The sequence below is a fragment of the Convolutriloba macropyga genome, chromosome 3 (genome assembly GCF_964194025.1).
Source record: "Convolutriloba macropyga chromosome 3, txConMacr16.3, whole genome shotgun sequence".
Classification (NCBI taxonomy): Eukaryota; Metazoa; Xenacoelomorpha; order Acoela; family Convolutidae; genus Convolutriloba; species Convolutriloba macropyga.
The window spans coordinates 59,747,734-59,770,143 of NC_134470.1; the positions used below are offsets into that span (position 1 = coordinate 59,747,734).

The 22,410-nt window shown below is 34.8% G+C and overlaps 1 protein-coding gene across 1 annotated transcript; it reads left to right on the forward strand.

The window, feature by feature from the left end:
* Positions 1-1,238: 1,238 nt before the first annotated feature.
* On the forward strand, positions 1,239-22,367 carry LOC142336682 (26S proteasome non-ATPase regulatory subunit 8-like). Its single transcript, XM_075385592.1, has 8 exons — positions 1,239-1,354; positions 1,885-1,894; positions 4,307-4,373; positions 5,437-5,539; positions 17,038-17,230; positions 19,559-19,632; positions 20,195-20,306; positions 21,852-22,367. The coding sequence occupies exons 1-8, from the start codon at positions 1,239-1,241 to the stop codon at positions 21,984-21,986; spliced, it is 810 nt and encodes a 269-aa protein (XP_075241707.1). The 3' UTR covers positions 21,987-22,367.
* The last annotated feature ends 43 nt before the right edge of the window (positions 22,368-22,410 follow it).

A 22,410-nucleotide genomic window follows, 5' to 3' on the forward strand; every position in this document is an offset into this window, starting at 1 on the left:
GATTAATCACTCTTGATGTTGGAGATTAAATTATTACAGATTGTCTGTAAGCTCGATATCCAACACAAAACCTTAGCTATCCCTTTTTTTGTCCTAACTTTTTCACCTTCCTCTTGTTTCAGATTGCTCTTCTGAGTTTGAACTTCTTCCCAAACGAGGCAGCAACGAAAGCTGAACTGATCATTGCACGTAAGTACATCACTAATTATTTGCCTCAGTGTTTTACCCATTGAATTAGCTAAATATAATTGTAAATTGTGCAAATCATAGGGTCGTATTCTACTCTACTCGGGCGGGATCTATTCTGCAACCCCCGTCTGTGACCCCCCAGTTGCAAACATAACACGGGCGCCGGGTAGTCGTACATACCACAAAGATTATAGGATAGATAGATCCCAATGCTGGAACAATATCTATAAACTATAAAACAATATTTAGGCAAACTTCAGGAAAAAAAACATTAGCATTGGTTCATAATTTTGAACAGATTTCAAATTAGGCAAACATTGTGTTCAAAGTTTTGAACGCATGTCATCTATCGAATATAAACTCCCCATTTTGAGAAATTTCGAAACTAACGGAAATGATAAGCGAAAACTGAATTTCACTAAGTGAATTGACAGATGAAGGGCAATGTACACACTTTAGTCGTCACATAAATTGACCTTTTTCTTCTGAGGATATGCAATTTTGTGGTTTGATATGAAGGCGAGACATCGAATTGAACATTTCTCGTAGTCGACGTAAAAAAATGGGTTTTCGATCTGGTGTTTTAGTAGTAGGTTCATTTTGTCATGACTCGAAGTAACTAATATAAATTATCATTATAATTTTACAATATAATTTTTTAAGTACTGGTCTCTCAGAAATTTATTAATAACATTTGCAAATGTCTTGGTATACAAGATGTTAGAATTTTAGAGGTAAATGGACGTCAAAGTTTGATATATTCGGTTATTACTGCCGTCCTTAGATTTGACCTATTAGCCATTACATGCCAATTCATAACCGGGTAACAATTGCCCATTTGCCTGAGTTGGCCATTATTACCAAAGTCGAATCCCAGCTTAGTGGACATATAAATTTTACGCCCCCAGGCGCCTGTGCTATTTTTCACATAGGAACGTGCAATATAACACAATTTTTAATTGGGGGGCCATAAAAATACTAGGTGGCGAAACAGGTGGCTTGTGATCGCTTCTGTTTACGCCAGCAATGTTTGAAAGTGGTTTGTAAAAATGGCGCTTTTAGGTGATTTCCTGGAAATTTGTTGTCAGTTGAGCATTGAAACAGAGGACGTGGAAGCTTTCGAGAAGTACTTTGTACAGCTCAAGACCTACTACTTCGACTTTAGGTAATTAAAGTTGCACTCGAATACAATGACTGCATCTTGTATTAAAGAATCTAAAGCACTCCTTAGCAGTTGCGAATTATGTGTAGGTCTTCAACGACGTTTGTAACAACTGTTATTCCTGCTGGTCTTTACGACACGTACGGCAATTTCTGCTTAATGTAGTTGAGAAATATATTAAGCAGAAATCGCACGTTTTGGAGCATCTTTGACCATCTGGAGCAACGCAGACATTTAGATGCAATTTTGACGGTTTAGACGCTTTAATAGCTGCCGTCAGCCTCTCAAACGGCTATTATTTAGGCGCTCTTTTTTACAATTCAAAGAATTTGAATTGTATTGGTGCGCTGTCTTTTTACGACTCGAAGAGGAGTATTGGAGAAGTCCTTTTTTAAAATCAATTTTATGAAGGAGAGTGGTTTTTTGTTCATAACTGTTTTCTAGAGAGCGAGAAATTGAGGTGTGAAAAAAAAATTCTGTAAGCGAGCAAAATTTTTTGTTCACGTGCAGTTATGATTTTGTTTTGATTTTAGGCTGGTTGTGGTAGTGGCTTGAAGGTTTCTGGAAATTCGTATGAATTTTAACTAATTCGGAGGTTTTTCATGTATTTTGCTGATTTTTGAGCTAATTTTTGCGAATTTTCAACGATTGATTTGTTTTAATGGCTCAAATGGGTATTGAAACGATCCCTTCTACTTGAGCAAGTTTTAAATAACAATTGGGTCCAGTTTTGTGGATATGAATCATTTTTTAAGAAAAATATGACAAAAAATTGCGAAAATCGAAACTATTTTTCTTAATTTTTGCAGTTTTTTTCTGTTTTTAGACAAGTTTCTTAGCCTATTATGACTTGCATATTGTTTTGCGAACATCTGGATACCCTATTGGCTGAAGGGAATTTTTCTTTGGATTTTTATGCTTTTGTAATATTAAAAATTTTTAGACTTTTTTTCCAGTTTTTTCAAGTTGTTTTGAAAAGCGTTTTTTCATAATTTGGCCTCAAGTGTTTTTTAAAAAAATCACAAGTGGTTTTAGTAAGTAATAGTATTTTTGATGAAGTATTTTTGGCAGGGTTAGTTATTTCGGGATCTCAATTTATAGCAAAATTTGATCAGATTTTTCATCACATATAAACAGATTTGATTTCATTGTTTTTACTTTTTGTTTCATGGTTTTGTTTCAAGATGATCATATATTAGTGGAGGCACGTTTTGTCTGATGAGTTGTTGGATGGCGTTTAAATAAATTTTCACTTCGAGTCGTTTTCGGAATTCTTCAGGCTATATTTTTTGTAAGATCTGGTCGCACATTTCCATGATTTTTGAAGTCAAATTGGAGTAGTGATTTTGGTCATGTCCAAACAGGAAGTGGAGCAAAAAGCGAGTGGTTTCGTGGCGTTAAATTTTTTCGCTCTTATTTTTATTGTTCATTTCTTTTCCTATCCTCATTTTTAACTGCATTTGTTGTCTTTAAAGTTTTTTTACGTTCAATGGAAGGGTTAACGGCTGTTCTTTGAGTTTGATTCCCATCGGCTCTTATTGGCTTATATTTTTTAGCTATTTTTGGCTTTGTTTTTGTTTTTTCTTTCGGCGGATTAGTATTGACTTAAACGGGATTTTTTAAAACGGCAAATTTTATAAATAACCGCCGTCAGCCTCTCAACGGCTACTATTTAGCCGCTCTCCTTTATTAATTCGCTCTACATTTTGGTCACGTTTTTCGTTTTACATAAGTCACGATTTTCTGACTTTTGACTTCTGACTTTTTTCAATCACTGTTTCAACTGAATGGATTTTAAATCCTTTCACGCATTCAATTACGCAATGTGGTGAATAGTGTCAAAGTCTAAAGGTCAAAAACAAAAGACTGGACGTTAGTCGTCTGTTTCTTTTTCTGTTTCGTTTGATATTCAAACATACAAGCATTTGATGAAAATGACAATACTAGCAACCTATGAGCAGTTCTTTGCTCAAATAGTTATAATTTTCCAAGATTTCATTTGAACTCCTTTTTTCCTAACAGATGATCTTTTAAAAAGTACTGAGTTTTTTATGGAAATCGTACAATCTGAAAAGCAGCAGATGTCATAAATGTAGACGTTTTATTTTTCGAGTAATCGTATTACTTGTTGATTAGGTGGTTAATTTCATGTTCAATTTCAATTTATTCGTTTATCAAAATTGAGATGGCAACCAGGAGGCTCGGAAATGTGCGCTCGCAAATGATGTTCCGTTCCCGCTCCTCCACATGGCTGATTTCATACCAAATGAGTATGAGAAAGAACACTTTCAAAAATATAATGCTAAAATAATGCTATATGAATATAATGCTTCTAACTAAAAATTATTTAGTAAAATAAATAATGCCCCATAAGTGGGCCGATGAGACTTGCCATTATTAAGACTACGAGACAAGACAAACAAAAAAATCAAATAACGACAAATATTTACCTTCAAAGCTCAATGTCTTTCTGGAAAAAAGATTACTTTATAACGAAGTCAAAATAGCGTCAAATAAAACCTAAATTAAACAAATTAATTTGTACATCACTAAAAAATAGGAGTGACAACCAGTCCTTATTTGTTAGTCCTTATTGAGACACGGTTGCAAGTAGTAAAAAAGAGCAAAATGGAAAAGTTAAAAATGCGTGTTTTTTAACAAAGAATTTTAATTAAAACCATTAGGAATCAATTGAAGTCTTTAGGTTAGGGTTCGTTCATACTTCCATATGAAGAGATTGAGACCTGTTCATCATTCTAATTTGAGCAAGTATCTTACTTAGATATAAAGTCTTAAGAATGATAAATGTTGCCAAACGTACATTTAGAAAGGAGATTAATCACTCTTGATGTTGGAGATTAAATTATTACAGATTGTCTGTAAGCTCGATATCCAACACAAAACCTTAGCTATCCCTTTTTTTGTCCTAACTTTTTCACCTTCCTCTTGTTTCAGATTGCTCTTCTGAGTTTGAACTTCTTCCCAAACGAGGCAGCAACGAAAGCTGAACTGATCATTGCACGTAAGTACATCACTAATTATTTGCCTCAGTGTTTTACCCATTGAATTAGCTAAATATAATTGTAAATTGTGCAAATCATAGGGTCGTATTCTACTCTACTCGGGCGGGATCTATTCTGCAACCCCCGTCTGTGACCCCCCAGTTGCAAACATAACACGGGCGCCGGGTAGTCGTACATACCACAAAGATTATAGGATAGATAGATCCCAATGCTGGAACAATATCTATAAACTATAAAACAATATTTAGGCAAACTTCAGGAAAAAAAAACATTAGCATTGGTTCATAATTTTGAACAGATTTCAAATTAGGCAAACATTGTGTTCAAAGTTTTGAACGCATGTCATCTATCGAATATAAACTCCCCATTTTGAGAAATTTCGAAACTAACGGAAATGATAAGCGAAAACTGAATTTCACTAAGTGAATTGACAGATGAAGGGCAATGTACACACTTTAGTCGTCACATAAATTGACCTTTTTCTTCTGAGGATATGCAATTTTGTGGTTTGATATGAAGGCGAGACATCGAATTGAACATTTCTCGTAGTCGACGTAAAAAAATGGGTTTTCGATCTGGTGTTTTAGTAGTAGGTTCATTTTGTCATGACTCGAAGTAACTAATATAAATTATCATTATAATTTTACAATATAATTTTTTAAGTACTGGTCTCTCAGAAATTTATTAATAACATTTGCAAATGTCTTGGTATACAAGATGTTAGAATTTTAGAGGTAAATGGACGTCAAAGTTTGATATATTCGGTTATTACTGCCGTCCTTAGATTTGACCTATTAGCCATTACATGCCAATTCATAACCGGGTAACAATTGCCCATTTGCCTGAGTTGGCCATTATTACCAAAGTCGAATCCCAGCTTAGTGGACATATAAATTTTACGCTCCCAGGCGCTTGTGCTATTTTTCACATAGGAACGTGCAATATAACACAATTTTTAATTGGGGGGCCATAAAAATACTAGGTGGCGAAACAGGTGGCTTGTGATCGCTTCTGTTTACGCCAGCAATGTTTGAAAGTGGTTTGTAAAAATGGCGCTTTTAGGTGATTTCCTGGAAATTTGTTGTCAGTTGAGCATTGAAACAGAGGACGTGGAAGCTTTCGAGAAGTACTTTGTACAGCTCAAGACCTACTACTTCGACTTTAGGTAATTAAAGTTGCACTCGAATACAATGACTGCATCTTGTATTAAAGAATCTAAAGCACTCCTTAGCAGTTGCGAATTATGTGTAGGTCTTCAACGACGTTTGTAACAACTGTTATTCCTGCTGGTCTTTACGACACGTACGGCAATTTCTGCTTAATGTAGTTGAGAAATATATTAAGCAGAAATCGCACGTTTTGGAGCATCTTTGACCATCTGGAGCAACGCAGACATTTAGATGCAATTTTGACGGTTTAGACGCTTTAATAGCTGCCGTCAGCCTCTCAAACGGCTATTATTTAGGCGCTCTTTTTTACAATTCAAAGAATTTGAATTGTATTGGTGCGCTGTCTTTTTACGACTCGAAGAGGAGTATTGGAGAAGTCCTTTTTTAAAATCAATTTTATGAAGGAGAGTGGTTTTTTGTTCATAACTGTTTTCTAGAGAGCGAGAAATTGAGGTGTGAAAAAAAAATTCTGTAAGCGAGCAAAATTTTTTGTTCACGTGCAGTTATGATTTTGTTTTGATTTTAGGCTGGTTGTGGTAGTGGCTTGAAGGTTTCTGGAAATTCGTATGAATTTTAACTAATTCGGAGGTTTTTCATGTATTTTGCTGATTTTTGAGCTAATTTTTGCGAATTTTCAACGATTGATTTGTTTTAATGGCTCAAATGGGTATTGAAACGATCCCTTCTACTTGAGCAAGTTTTAAATAACAATTGGGTCCAGTTTTGTGGATATGAATCATTTTTTAAGAAAAATATGACAAAAAATTGCGAAAATCGAAACTATTTTTCTTAATTTTTGCAGTTTTTTTCTGTTTTTAGACAAGTTTCTTAGCCTATTATGACTTGCATATTGTTTTGCGAACATCTGGATACCCTATTGGCTGAAGGGAATTTTTCTTTGGATTTTTATGCTTTTGTAATATTAAAAATTTTTAGACTTTTTTTCAGTTTTTTCAAGTTGTTTTGAAAAGCGTTTTTTCATAATTTGGCCTCAAGTGTTTTTTAAAAAAATCACAAGTGGTTTTAGTAAGTAATAGTATTTTTGATGAAGTATTTTTGGCAGGGTTAGTTATTTCGGGATCTCAATTTATAGCAAAATTTGATCAGATTTTTCATCACATATAAACAGATTTGATTTTATTGTTTTTACTTTTTGTTTCATGGTTTTGTTTCAAGATGATCATATATTAGTGGAGGCACGTTTTGTCTGATGAGTTGTTGGATGGCGTTTAAATAAATTTTCACTTCGAGTCGTTTTCGGAATTCTTCAGGCTATATTTTTTGTAAGATCTGGTCGCACATTTCCATGATTTTTGAAGTCAAATTGGAGTAGTGATTTTGGTCATGTCCAAACAGGAAGTGGAGCAAAAAGCGAGTGGTTTCGTGGCGTTAAATTTTTTCGCTCTTATTTTTATTGTTCATTTCTTTTCCTATCCTCATTTTTAACTGCATTTGTTGTCTTTAAAGTTTTTTTACGTTCAATGGAAGGGTTAACGGCTGTTCTTTGAGTTTGATTCCCATCGGCTCTTATTGGCTTATATTTTTGAGCTATTTTTGGCTTTGTTTTTGTTTTTTCTTTCGGCGGATTAGTATTGACTTAAACGGGATTTTTAAAACGGCAAATTTTATAAATAACCGCCGTCAGCCTCTCAACGGCTACTATTTAGCCGCTCTCCTTTATTAATTCGCTCTACATTTTGTTTTTCGTTTTACATAAGTCACGATTTTCTGACTTTTGACTTCTGACTTTCTTCAATCACTGTTTCAACTGAATGGATTTTAAATCCTTTCACGCATTCAATTACGCAATGTGGTGAATAGTGTCAAAGTCTAAAGGTCAAAAACAAAAGACTGGATGAACTGGTATAGCCCGGTCATTATTTCATTGAGAATTAGGTTATATAAGTTCATCAGAGTGTTTGCTAGCTGACAATTGTTTTAAGCTTATTAGATTTCATGTTAGAAGTTCAATTAATTACAGTTTTAGAATCCAACCGAAACTGCATGCCGACTTAGAACACTTTTTGACATCCCAATTAGAACACTTTTTGACACTGAAGAAGAAAAAATTTGTTAAATTTATCTCGTTTTCTTTTTCATTAAATCCTGATGTGCACCAAGCGCGTCAACGGTGGCTATTTTCCGGCCGTCTGCCGGCTATGTTTGCAGTTTTCAGTTTAAGTTTGCATTTCTAAGTGTTCTGATGACCTTCTACCTATTCAGCTATTTAGTATCAGTTTTCAGTTGCTTTTAATCAAGAAAATTGGTTATATTACGTCAGATTTTGGCCCATGTTTATGTTTTCTGCCTATTTCTTCATTTTTGTGCTTTCAAGAATGATTTTTTGTGTATGATCTTGCGTTTAGAACACTTTTATACGTGTTGTTTCTGGAGGAGACATTTGAGTGTTATCAAGGCCCGTTTTTACTGAAATAAGAAACAGTTTCATTTTTTTTCAGGTAGCTTGCTGTTTGCTTCTTTAAATTGTTGTTTAGGTTGTTTGAATGGTCAGTAATTGAGCAGAAACATACTTAGAAGTTGGTTTCAGGGCAACTACTGGACCAAAACAATTTGAAGAGAATTTTGAATTGTTGCCAGATGTTGATTTTTTGTTCATTTCTTTTCCCTATCCTCATTTTTAAATGCATTTGTTGTTTTTATAGTTTTTTACCTTCAATGGAAGGGTTAAGGGCTGTTCTTTGAGTTTGATCCCCATCGGCTCTGATTGGCTTATCTTTTTGAGCTATTATTGGCTTTGTTTTTGTTTTTTCTTTCGGCGGAACAGTATTGACTTAAACGGGATTTTTTGAAACAGCAAATTTTATAAATAACCGCCGTCAGCCTCTCAACGGCTACTATTTAGCCGCTCTCCTTTTTTAATTCGCTCTACATTTTGGTCACGTTTTTCGTTTTACATAAGTCACGATTTTCTGACTTTTGACTTCTGACTTACTTCAATCACTGTTTCAACTGAATGGATTTTAAATTCTTTTACGCATTCAATTATGCAATGTGGTGAATAGTATCAAAGTCAAAAGACGGGATGAACCGGTTTAGCCCGGTTATTAATTCATTGAGAATTAGGTTATCTAAGTTCATCAGAGTGTTTGCTAGCTTACAATTGTTTTAAGCTGATTAGCTTTCATTTTAGAAGTTGAATTAAGTACAGTTTTAGAATCCAACCGAAACTGCATGCCGAATTAGAACACTTTTTGACATCCGAATTAGAACACTTTTTGACATCCGAATTAGAACACTTTTTGACACTGAAGAAGAAAAAATTTGTTCAATTTATCTCGTTTTCTTCTTTAAATCCTGATGTGCACCAAGCGCGTCAACGGCGGCTATTTTCCGGGCGTCTGCCGGCTATGTTTGGAGTTTTCTGTTTAAGTTTGCATTTCTAAGTGTTCTGATGACCTCCTACCTATTCAGCTATTTAAGATCAGTTTTCAGTAGCTTTTAATCAAGAAAATTGGTTATATTACGTCAGATTTTGGCCCATTTTATGTTTTCTGCCTATTTCTTCATTTTTTGTGCTTTCAAGAATGATTTTTTGTGTATGATTTTGCGTTTAGAACAATTTTATACGTGTTGTTTCTGGAGGAGACATTTGAGTGTTATCAAGGCCCGTTTTTACTGAAATAAAAAAGTTTCATTTTTTTTCAGGTTTCTTGCTGTTTGCTTCTTTAAATTGTCGTTTAGGTTGTTTGAATGGTCAGTAACTGAGCAGAAACATGCTTAGAAGTTGGTATCAGCAACTACTGAACCAAAACAATTTATAGAGAATTTCGAGTTTTTGCAAGATGTTGATTTTTTGTTCATTTCTTTTCCCTATCCTCATTTTTAACTGCATTTGTTGTTTTTATAGTTTTTTTAACTTCAATGGAAGGGTTAAGGGCTGTTCTTTGAGTTTGATCCCCATTGGCTCTTATTGGCTTATCTTTTTGAGCTATTATAGGCTTTCTTTTTGTTTTTTTCGGCTCGGAACAGTATTGACTTAAACGGGATTTTTAAAACGGCAAATTGTATAAATAACCGCCGTCAGCCTCTCAACGGCTACTAGTTAGGCGTTCTCCTTTTTTTAATTCGCTCTACCTTTTGGTCCACATTTGGTTTTACATAAGTCACGATTTTCTGCCTTTTGACTTCTGACTTAACTTCAATCACTGTTTCAACTGAATGGTTTTCAAATTCTTACACGCATTTAATTACGCAGTGTGGTGAAACAGTCGAAGTCAAAAGTTCAATATCAAAAGACGGGATGAGCTGATAAAGCCCGGTCATTAGTTCATTGAGAAATAGGTTATCTAAGTTCATTAGAGTGTTTGCTAGCTGACATTTGTATCATCTTATTAGCTTTCAGTTTAGAAGCTGAATTAAGTATAGTTTTGGAATTCTTCGTATCTTAATATATTCTTTTAATTATAGCTGCGAAGCTGTAAGCTGAGCGTAGCTATATTGCGGTGCTCTTGGTTTTTTTTTGTTTCGTCGTCTGACGCTCTTTTTTCGTTTTACATTTGTTCACACAGCGAAGCTGAAAGTCTGAATGACTTCTTTCTGAATGACTTCTTCCTCTCACTAACGGCGTTTGCGCGCGTGACGTCATTTCTCACTCTCTTTAGCAAAAGTTTTTTGCGTGATTAGATTTTGATCACAAATGACTTACCTCACTCAATAAAATGACTTTTGCACTTTAAAACTTAAGTTTAATTTGAATTTGTTTAAGGTCAAAGGAACTCATATGTGCAGTAAAGGTCCCTAATAAGAGGCTTCTGCGGAATGAATTTTAGCAAGCTTTATTAATTTATCGCTAATTTTTTTTACCTAGTTTTTTGAGCGGCGTCGATTTTTTTTTCAATTTAGATCTGTATCTGTTTCTATCTCTATTATATGGCACGTAGGTCTATTCTTTCGCAGCTATTCCGGCAATCTGCCGGCTATGTTTCTTAATTGTTGAAGTTCAATGGAAAATTGCATTTGAGTAATTTTTTTTCTTGTTTTGCCCTAATTACTCTTTTGATTTTACTGTTTGCCTTTGACTGGTCTCTCTTGCTTTGGCAAAGTTTTATCTTACCTATAATGTAGCTCCTTTTTGGCGACTAATAGGAAAAATCTACATGATTGTCGATATTTTGCTAGATTTACTCGACTTATTTTTCTGTTTGGATTGACAGGATCACTCGATTTTGAGTTCTCAGCTCAGATTTGTAGCTGATCTTATCAGCAAAAGCAATCCAATTTTCAGCGCAAATTTTATGCTGCTTGATTTGGTCCACGAGATATCTGCCTTGGTTTCTTTGCATTATTGTTTTAGTTGCTTGGTTTAAGCGTGATTTTGTGATTGTTCAACTTAGGAATGAAATTTCATTGATTTTTCCCTGATTTTCTGTTTTGGTTAAGCTCTTAGATGTTTTTCTTGCAATGAGTTATTAGTTGTTGATTTTGAAAGCAGCAACTTAATTTTTGTTTAACTTAAACTTAGGACTATATATCATTTTCCCCAAAGTGTTTGTTAGTTAGGTTTTTAGTAATCCAATATTTTTTTTTTACTTTTTTGGATTAGAGTTGTAACTGTTGTTTCGAGGTTACGGAAAATTTTTAGTGCAGTTGAATTCTTCACTGTTTTCAATTTGTTCTTTTGAGCTTGTTTTTTCAAAAGCCTCCAAGCAGTAGCTGGGATTTTTATCGGCCTTCTTTTGGTTTTTACGGCTCGAAGAGGAGTAATGGTTTTTCGATGTTTTTGTTGGAAACACTATGTTCAGGCAGCGAAAATGAGTAAAATTGCCTTTTGAACAGATTTTTGCTGAGCGAGAGAATTTTTTTGCCTTGCTATGAATGAAAAATTTTCGAAAAATTTTTTGCCAATGGTGCATATAGCTAACCGTTTTTGTCGCTTTCGCTCATTTTGTTTGCGTATTTTAGGTTGATACAAAATATTTTTTGGTCGAGCTAGCAGTAAGATCTAGGCATCTGCAATTGGTAATACGGAGCCCGGCTCATAGTTCTTTTTTTTTAATTAATTTTGGCTTTTTTCAATATTTTCTCTGACCAAATGACTGTATTGAACATCTCAGTTTAAATATGGAAGTGTAATTGTTTTTCTACTTGCTTACTTTTTTGTTTCACTATAGTTTTCAAAATTATCAAGATGCATTCCTATTTTTTTTAAATGGGTCCATTACATTTTAGTAGTAAAGCAAATCGGAGAAATCTTTGGAATTACAATTGATATATATATATATATATATATATATATATATATATGTATCAATTGTAATTCCAAAGATTTCTCCGAACTGCTTTACTACTAAAATGTAATGGACCCATTTAAAAAAAATAGGAATGCATCTTGATAATTTTGAAAACTATAGTGAAACAAAAAAGTAAGCAAGTAGAAAAACAATTACACTTCCATATTTAAACTGAGATGTTCAATACAGTCAATTGGCCATATTCTTGTCAAAAAACTGCGCACTAAACTGATAAACACAAAACACTGAAAAAATTCTGTTCAAAGATCCAAAAAAAATAGAGAAAATATTGAAAAAAGCCAAAATTAATTCAAAAAAATAAGAACTATGAGCCGGGCTCCGTATTACCAATTGCAGATGCCTAGATCTTACTGCTAGCTAGACCAAAAAATATTTTGTATCAACCTAAAATACGCAAACAAAATGAGCGAAAGCGACAAAAACGGTTAGCTATATGCACCATTGGCAAAAAATTTTTCAAAATTTTTTCATTCATAGGAAGGCAAAAAAATTCTCTCGCTCAGCAAAAATCTGTTCAAACGGCAATTTTACTGATCTTTATGACTGAATTTTTTTTGCTGAAGTTTCTTGCTCTAGGTTTTTGTAATATTTCATGCTTTTCAGTTTAAATCTTTCCTTCCTTTTCTAAGTTTTTTTCAGAGGAGATTGATTTTATTCTAGCATAGATGTCTTCTACAAGCTATCCGTATCTTATAGTTCGCTGCTTTAATTGCAGATTTCCGAAGCGTTCAAGACTTGTTTTTTTCGTGACAAGTATTAGCTCAACCAGTTTTTGAATTCAATAGTTTTGTCCATTCTAAAAATGTTAGCTGTTTTTCGACGTTACCATAGATGTTTCTAGTAGTATGAAGTTTTGCGATTGCCTGGTTTAAGTTCTTGTCTGAAGATTTTGTCCTGTTTTTGATATTTTATGGCGTTTGATTGGCGTAACTGTTTTTGTTCTTGCTTGCTACTCAATAATGTCAATGATGAAACTTCTCTCGTTACAATGTGATAAATTTTATATCATTTTTTTACTTTGTTGAGGCGAAGAAGATTTTTCAAGCAAGAAAATAATGGTTTCAGCTTCTTTGCGGTTCTTGCTCTTTGGGGTGGTCCGATGCTTCGAGTCGCTTCCGGAATTCTTCTGGCTATGTTTTTTATTTCAAGTTTTTTGTTGCGACCATATAAGATCTCGATCACTTTCTCTTCTTTTTCCTCCTTCATGCAATTTGGGTGCTTGACGTCATTTTTCACTCTTATTGGAACGCGTTTGTTTGCGTGATTAAGTTTTTGGTCACATGTGACTAAACTCACTCAAAAATGACTTTCCACACTTATCAAAACTGCTTTTCTTTATTTAATTCCAGGAGATAAGGTTGACTGAGTGTGTGTCACTCTAATTAAAGTTTTTTTGAGAGCAGCAAAGTGTAACATCCCCGCAAATAATGAAGAGAAATTTCTTTTGAGTCTGTGTTTTAGTGTTCAAATGTCACCAAAAATCAAATTATAAGAGCAGTGCGCGCGCACATCCTTTTGAAACTCACTTTCAGAAGATTTGTTGTCCGTTAGGATCTTATTTGATTTGTAAAGCACATGCTTGAATCCCCATATCCGTAGGTGCGCTTAGTTTTTGCGCTCTGTCCAATTTCATTGGCTGTTGTTTGAGAGAATTTTGTACAATGGTTGGTGGTTTTGCGTTGTAGTCGTCGTTTCTCTTTCGTTCTTCAGCTAAAGAAGTTTGTGGATTTTTTGATTCGAGTCTCGGGTAACATGATTGATTTGTTGATTGTTGATTTGAATATATTGGCATTTTATGATAATTGTTCAACTTGGGATTGTTCAACTTAGGAATGAAATTTCATTGATTTTCCCCTGATTTTCTGTTTTGGTTAAGCTCTTAGATGTTTTTCTTGCAATGAGTTATTAGTTGTTGATTTTGAAAGCAGCAACTTAATTTTTGTTTAACTTAAACTTAGGACTATATATGGCGTTTGATTGGCGTAACTGTTTTTGTTCTTGCTTGCTACTCAATAATGTCAATGATGAAACTTCTCTCGTTACAATGTGATAAATTTTATATCATTTTTTTACTTTGTTGAGGCGAAGAAGATTTTTCAAGCAAGAAAATAATGGTTTCAGCTTCTTTGCGGTTCTTGCTCTTTGGGGTGGTCCGATGCTTCGAGTCGCTTCCGGAATTCTTCTGGCTATGTTTTTTATTTCAAGTTTTTTGTTGCGACCATATAAGATCTCGATCACTTTCTCTTCTTTTTCCTCCTTCATGCAATTTGGGTGCTTGACGTCATTTTTCACTCTTATTGGAACGCGTTTGTTTGCGTGATTAAGTTTTTGGTCACATGTGACTAAACTCACTCAAAAATGACTTTCCACACTTATCAAAACTGCTTTTCTTTATTTAATTCCAGGAGATAAGGTTGACTGAGTGTGTGTCACTCTAATTAAAGTTTTTTTGAGAGCAGCAAAGTGTAACATCCCCGCAAATAATGAAGAGAAATTTCTTTTGAGTCTGTGTTTTAGTGTTCAAATGTCACCAAAAATCAAATTATAAGAGCAGTGCGCGCGCACATCCTTTTGAAACTCACTTTCAGAAGATTTGTTGTCCGTTAGGATCTTATTTGATTTGTAAAGCACATGCTTGAATCCCCATATCCGTAGGTGCGCTTAGTTTTTGCGCTCTGTCCAATTTCATTGGCTGTTGTTTGAGAGAATTTTGTACAATGGTTGGTGGTTTTGCGTTGTAGTCGTCGTTTCTCTTTCGTTCTTCAGCTAAAGAAGTTTGTGGATTTTTTGATTCGAGTCTCGGGTAACATGATTGATTTGTTGATTGTTGATTTGAATATATTGGCATTTTATGATAATGTCTGATAGCGCTTTCGAAGTTTCCTGTGCGTCTTTCTTTTCTAAATGTATAGGCCTTATTGTTGGCGCGTGATTTTGAGTGCTCATTTAGATAACGCCCATGCAGAAATTAGAATAAAGTTTGTGAATTTGATGATTAAATTTGCTGTATTTTTATTTTGCAATAACGGAAACACAGTCCATATTTTGAATGTTCGTTCGAATTGAGATTTTGAAATGGGATAATCTCGTAAGTGGAAGGGTAGGTTATTTGGAGTTGCTAGTTTACAAAAAAGTGGAATTTACACTGAGTAGGCAATAAATCGGTGCTCATTTCTGCTTTTTCCGCATTTTTTTGGAATGTCTTGATCAGATAATTGGTTGCCGTGTTTTCTATCTACAAATAATTCCAATGACTCGAACGTAATCTGCACATATCGACTGTATTCGATTACAAAAAAAAACCTTTCGATTACGAGAAAATTAATGAACTTTATAGTTTCGCTGGCATTTGTTGTTAGTAGCAATTTTTAAATTTCATAGTTAATTTTCTGCTAGTTCTCTGCGTAAAGATCGCATTTGCTTTTATAATGAAGTTGTCCGTTTTTATCTACTTCGTCTTTTTGAAATGATTTTCTATGCTAGTTTGTTTTACATTATTGTTACATCAATATAGATTAATTTTCATTTTGACGAATGCTATTTTATATTTTTCTAGATTTATCAGCGTAGTTTACTACAAAAAAGAAAAGCTTATTCAGCAGAGCTCCAAAACAACGTCCGTTATGCATAGTAAAAATGAATCTAATCTCTCGCCCGCAAATCTTGAGACGCATGTTTCTGCTGTGCACAGACTGGCTTGAGCCATGTTGTTTTAATTCTGTGAAATGCGGTAGGTATGTTAAAGATAGTTCTGATTGAAGGTTTTAATTTAAAGCAGCCACATGATTCCTGGTAGTTGCCTAGTGTAGAAAAAAATTGAGGTTTGAAATCAAGAATTTTTCGAGATTTTAAAATTAATTTAAATCAGTCGCAAAATATTTTGGACTCTTTAAATAGTTCCTCTAATAGTTTTCACGTTTGACTTCTGACCTACCTCACTTGCTGTTTCAACTGAATGGAATTTAGAATTCATTCACCAAATTTACTTAAATTTACGGCCAAGGTCAGAAAACGAAATCAAAAGAAGCTGGGTAAACCAATAAAGCCCCGACACTAAGACTTAACAGGCAAAGACGTAGACTTGACAAAGTGCATTAAGTTATCGAGTTCCTTAGAGTATACTGCTAACTGGTATGATATTAAGCTTTTTATCCCCTGTTTAGAGGCTGAATTCTTTAATAGCCGCATATCGATAGCTGAGGCTATTATCGACCTTCTCTTGGTTTTTTACAATTCAAATAATTTGAATTGTATTGGGGCAGTGTCTTTTTTTGAAGATCTGTTCACACTTTTTCATGAATTTTGAAGTCAAATTGAAGCAATGATTTTGGTCACGACAAACAGGAAGTGGAGCGAAAAAGCGAGTGGTTTTGCGGCGTGAACCTTCCATTATAATTTTAAGTAGAGTGAGAAAACGGTGTATGAACAAAAATTCTCTTTCTCGCTAGTTGTTTTTTGATCACATGCGGCTTTTTCGCTCGATTTTTATGTTTTCAGCTTTTTGATGGAATTTTTTTCTAAATGGTTTTCCCAATCCAGTCATAGTCCATTCTAGTTTTTTGTTTAGTTAATGAAGATTCTTTAACTTGTTGGTGAGGACTCGTCCTGCTATGTTTTTCGTTTCGTCAACAGGATTTTTGTTGCGAGCATATGACGTCCCAATCACTACCTCAAATCTGCTTTCGGTTCATTCGTTCATGCAACTTCAACTGAGCTGTGTGCGTGACGTCATTTTTCACCCTTAGTGAAATTTTTTTCATTCGCATGATTAAATTTTGGTCAAACGTGACTTACCTGATTCTCAAAATTACTTCCTTACTCTGAAATTGACTTTTCTTCAATTCAAATAGTCAACGTCATATGAGTGTGTGTCACTCTAACTGAAGGGTATTTAATGGCAGCTGGTAGAAGTTACAAATTTTAAAAAAGTTTCTCTTTTGGTCTATTTCTTTTCCCGTCTTTTTGAGACTGCAGATCTACGCAGCTGTTGCGCTATTTCCTGACAATCTGCCAGCTATGTTTTATTTTCCAAATCTAATGAAACTATGAACCGAATGAGAACACTGTTGACCTTTCGAAAATTTCAGGCTGTCGTTTATTTTTCTCTTTCTCTGTTTATGGATTATGGATCATAATCGCGCAGAGGTTAACGGGGGCTATTTTCTTGCAATCTGCCGGCTATGTTTGTTATTATAATTGTACCAATAAATGTTGCAATTCAGGAGTGAGTTGCCAGAAAGTGCGTACATGCATGAGCTAGTGGGATGTCATCTGTTGTGTCTGCTCTCTCAGAACAAACTGGCCCAGTTCCACTCTGAACTGGAGATGATCTCAATTGGCGATCTTTTGAACAATATTTACATCAGACATCCCGTATCCATTGAACAGTACCTCATGGAGGGCAGTTATAACAAGGTGAGCGACTCTTATTTGTATTTCCGAAATCATATTGCAATGCTTTTGAAGACTTTGCAAAAGAGCGAACTGGTGATTGATTGGCCCACCTACTGCTGCCGTTCTCTGAAAAATAGTTATTATTTAAATCAGTTGTGGTTCATAAGATTGTTCATTGCGGAATTGAAATAAGCTAAAATGCCAATACTACACTTCAATGTCTTCTCATCATCCCATTACCCTGTCAAAGCTCTCATACGCCCCAGCAAAGTATGCCTTTGAGAGCAATTCGCCCGACAACAGTCGGTTATGTTATCGTACTAACTATGCGCCCATTTCTTAAAAAGAATAATCTAGAAATCAACAAACAGCGTTTTTTTTATTGTGCCGCAAGACGTACATTTGTGATAAAAATTTTTACTTCCGTGTCTTTGTTGACAGCAATAAAAACTGCCTCAATTAACCTAGTTTTAGTTTTTAATAGCCGCGAAGCGATAGCGGCTTTTAATGGGGACATCGTGCTTTTTACAATTCAAAGAATTTGAATTGTATTGGGGCGTTGTCTTTTTGAAGATCTGTTCACAAATTTTCATGATTTTTGAAATCAAATTGCAGTATTTATTTTGGTCACGCCGAAACAGGAAGTGGAGAGAAAAAGCGAGTGGTTTTGTGGCGTGAAATGTTTTCGCTTCAATTTTAAAGTAGAGTGAGAAAACGGTGTTTAACAAAAAATCGCTTTCTCGCTAGTGTTTTTTTGTTCATATGCGGCAACTTCGATTTGATTTTTTTCTGGTTTTTCGATTTTTTGGATCGGATTTTTTCTAAATAGTTTTCCCATTCCATTCATGGTTCTTTCTAGTCCTAGTTTTTTGTTTGAACCAAATTTCCATTTCTCGCTTGTGGTTTTTTGTTCACGTGCGGCATTTTGACATTGATTTTCTGTTTTTTTTTCATTTTTTTAGAAATGGTTTTTCCAATTCATTCATAGTCCATTCTAGGTCTAGTTTTTTGTTTGTTCAATGAAAATTGTTTGAATTGTACCTCTGGACTTGTCCTTTTATGTTTTTTTTCGTCGTCTATCGATGATTCTTAAACCTGACTTCTAGGAATTGACTTCTGCAATTTCAGTGACTTCTACTGCTTTGCGGTTAAAATTTGCGTGCGTGACCTCATTTGTCTGCTTTTAGGTCAATTGCGTGTCTTACCTCACTCAAAAAATGACTTCTGAGCTCACTTATGTAACTTTAAATTTTCTGCACATTTACTGGTTAAAGATCAATAGTGTGCATATAAGTAGTGCCAAACTTATACGCTGTAATTTTTGAGTATTAGTCTTAAATTTTTGATTTTGAATATCAATTTTGAAAAAGCTCTTAGGGCTTTTTTTCCTTATAGACCGTATGTGTCATAAAATTGACAGTCCGATTTTAACCCTAAAGTCTAATGGTCTGTTAAAGGACTGGTGGTCGATCTGTCTGTCTCATTTCTTTAGTTGTTTCAATTCATGGAGGGCCACAAGCGTCTATTGTGGCTATTTTCCGGCAATCTGCCGGCTATGTTTCGAATATCTGTTTTAATTAAGATCCAGTTTAGAAACCAAATTTTGTCAAGATCCATCTTATAGATAGTGTCAATATTAATTTGTCTTCTTATTCAAAATTAATACAAAAAAGGCCTTTTATGCAGTTATTTACAACTGAGACGTTCTTTTAGTTCACGTCTAATTGAAACGTTGTTGACAGCTATCATGGAAAAAGGCCAAATTCCAGTTAATCTATTCGAGCAAAGTGTACGTCTTTCGTCGTAATGATCTTCGTTCGGATGGTCAGAATATTGGGAGGCACCCTTATTTGGAGCGCTTAGGTTCGAAATCTTTTGAACTCTCGCACGTTGACCTCGATTGATGTTCCTTGAATTAATTTGCTGATTGATCAAACTGTTTGCTCACGTCCTTTGCACTATATGTCTCAATCAATACCAAGTTTGAGATAAATTTCTAAATTAAGTAGCTGGCCGAAGGAGACGTTTCATGATGGATCTGATTAATATTAATATGTACTCATTTATTTTCATCCCAGGTGTTCAAAAGTGCGGCTGCTATTATCATGCTCGCTTTTCATGACAATTTTTATAAAGCACCCGTAGAATTGGTGAATCTATCCAAAACCAGTTTTTAGTGGGCAGAAAACGTTTGCATCCCTGTAATGTGGCAGAACTTTTTTCTGCAGCATGTAATTGTTCCCGTCCACTTATTTGGGGGAGCAACTATATACATTAACTGGTATTTTTAAAATTTTAAGTGATACTGCATTCATTTAGCTGTAATTATTTGGGAAACTTTTGTTTTAGATATTTCTCTCCAAAGCAAATCTGCCGTCTGAGAGATGCAAATTCTTCATTGAAGTCCTCTCCAACACCATCAGGTGAATATGACAATATTTTGCAAATAGCGTTGGTAGTGATAGCGGGCATGCGACTAGATTTTAGGCTTCTGCAAAATAACAAAATTGGATTTGTATCGCTGTATTATCTTTTCTATACAAATTTGATGTGTACCTAGATCGTGCGCTTTTAAAACTGCTTGTTTGCAAATTTAGTCTCATTAGTGGTTGGAACAATTCAAATTTGAATCCATATGACATATGGTAGAATTTCAGACGATTTTTTTAAAAAAAAATTGATGGAATAGTAATTTTGTTCAGACATTCTTTATATTTTTGGCATGAATTTCGCTTGTGAAATTTTTGTTGTCTCGTGAAAGTGATGAAGGTAGAACTTTTAAACCCCATTCAACTAATAGGCAACTTGGGTTACACGTGAAGCAGTCAATTACTAATTGGGTTCCTTTTATTCAAGAAACTTGGCCCCAGCACGTTTTGTTACCGTGGCACAAAATAATTAGAATCGATCTGTTTTTGTTTTCCGAAAACTCCGATCTTTAAAGAATTTTTTGATTAATCATGGAATCTAGTAAGTTTGTTGCAGAGATGAGATTGCGGAGTGTATGGAGAAGTCGTACCAATGTGTGTCACTGAATGAAGCAGCTTCAATCCTCTTCTTTGAGGACAAATCACAAGTCAAACAATATGCCGCACAGGTATGTAGTTGGTTCGCATACCCCCCTTTTATGCCCGCACCCTCGTTTGTCCCCTTCCTAGTTTGCTCACTGTTTTAATTGGAACGTGTGTTTCTTTCTACGGAAGATTGTTACCATTTGAATTACTGACCATGGAGCCTTAAAGGTATAATGTATAGTGGCTAACCCTGCTGCGTATCAAACTATAGAGCCATTATCAGTGCAGAATCACATATAAGTCCATCTTTCTTTCTTAGTTATTGAAGTGTTGATACCTTAGATCTGAGATCTTGGCCTATTAAATGTATCAAATAGTTCGTTTTATTTGACTCAATCGTTATTTGACCTAGTAATAAAACTTAAAATTGAGAATTGTGACTTAAATTTTTGGCTACCTTTTAGACACCTTTGTTTTGACGAAAAACGATATCTCAGATAGCATTTAGACTTGCAAGTTTGACAGAATTAAAACATGAAAAAGCTGTTGTAAACTGCCTCTAAAAACACAACGAAGCTTGAAGCAATTATAGTGATCGTGAGGTTGTTTTTATGCCAATTTTTAGTTGTTCTCGAACGAAGTTTGTAGAAATCATTATAAACGTGTCTTTTTATGAAAAATTTTTGCTTGAGTGTTTTGACTTTTCGAGTGACTTTTATGCCTTTGATTTTTCTTCGTTTTGCTTGATTAATTGCTCTCAAAGGAAGTTTGTAGCAATTATAGTAGTCCTGTGGTCTGTTTAATGCAATTTTGTGTCTGATGCTTTCAACTTTTTTGTCCTCAAAAACGGGATAAACAAGTACTGCCCGGAGGTCTAAGTATTGAGTGTCTGAACAGGCTGTTTGGTATAAAAACAGTCTATTCTCGATTTTCATGGGAGTTTACGGGGACACGATACGTGCTCTATGAAGCCCCCTAAGCACGTACTATTTTTATAGCAACATAAATAGTGAAATAATGGCTGGTGAGCACCACGCAATATGGATCCCGTACCTGATTAGTCTCGAACCCAATCTTTTGGTTCTTTAAACGCTTTACATGACTTTTCGGATGTCACGATAAATCACGTACTTAAGCAATTGTTTAATTGCCCTCGAAGAGAAGCAATTATTGTAAACGTGTGTCTTTTTCAATTGCTCTCGAAGAGAGACAATTGCTGTAAACGTGTATTTTTTCATCCAAAATCTTTACTTGACCATTTTTTGACTTTTCGAGTGACTTTTACGCCCTTGACTTTCTGCGTTTTGCTTGATCTGAAGTGCTCTCTCATTCAAAGTTTCAAGCAGCTGAATTCAATTGGCGGCAATTTAATACTAAAAGTCAAATGGTATATGCGCCTAAACTGGTGCCATTTTTTCACTTTAAATCTTAATAGTGGCATATATATATTAACCTCTAATCAGGTTATTTTAAGCCCCCTAGTGAATTTCTTAGTCCTATTCAGGCTCCCATGACCGAGGCAGGCTGCAGTTGATTAGAGCTCCCACTAGTCGTTCGAGAGCAATTCTTGCAACGTTAGTCGATTATGTTTATTCCTTTTAGTTATGAAGTTTGTTTTTGTTTTGCAGAGACAATGGCAGGTGGATGGTAGTAGTGGGTTGGTGACATTCAAGACAGAAGAGACAGAGAAGAAACAGATCGACTCAACTAAGATGATCAACGACTTTGTCAGCTATGCAGTACAGCTTGAAACCATCATATAAGTGCAACTACTGTCCCTGCAGAAGAGTTGACAGAAAAGAAAAGAAGAAGCAAAGAGGAACAAGACGAATGGAAGCTGAATGATTTGAGGACTATAAATTGTGAACTGAACTGTGAATTGGCAATGTTGTTTGTGTCGCATAATCAACAGAATATGCGTAAAGCAGCTGGTGATTTTCATCAAAAAATACTAATTTTCTTCAGGCAGAGTGAAATCTTTTAAATACAAAGAAATACCAAGGACGATACAGTACGTCCAGGCGTCTATTTACCAATGTTATGAAAGTCACCTAATTGATTATTATCGCCTAACGGCTTGTTACTCGTGTAATGTTTTCCTTAATTTTGTGATTTATATAGTTCAAATTTACTTTATCAAATGCCATCGTTCTGATAAAGCGTAAGAATAGAGGTGTGAAAACCTGA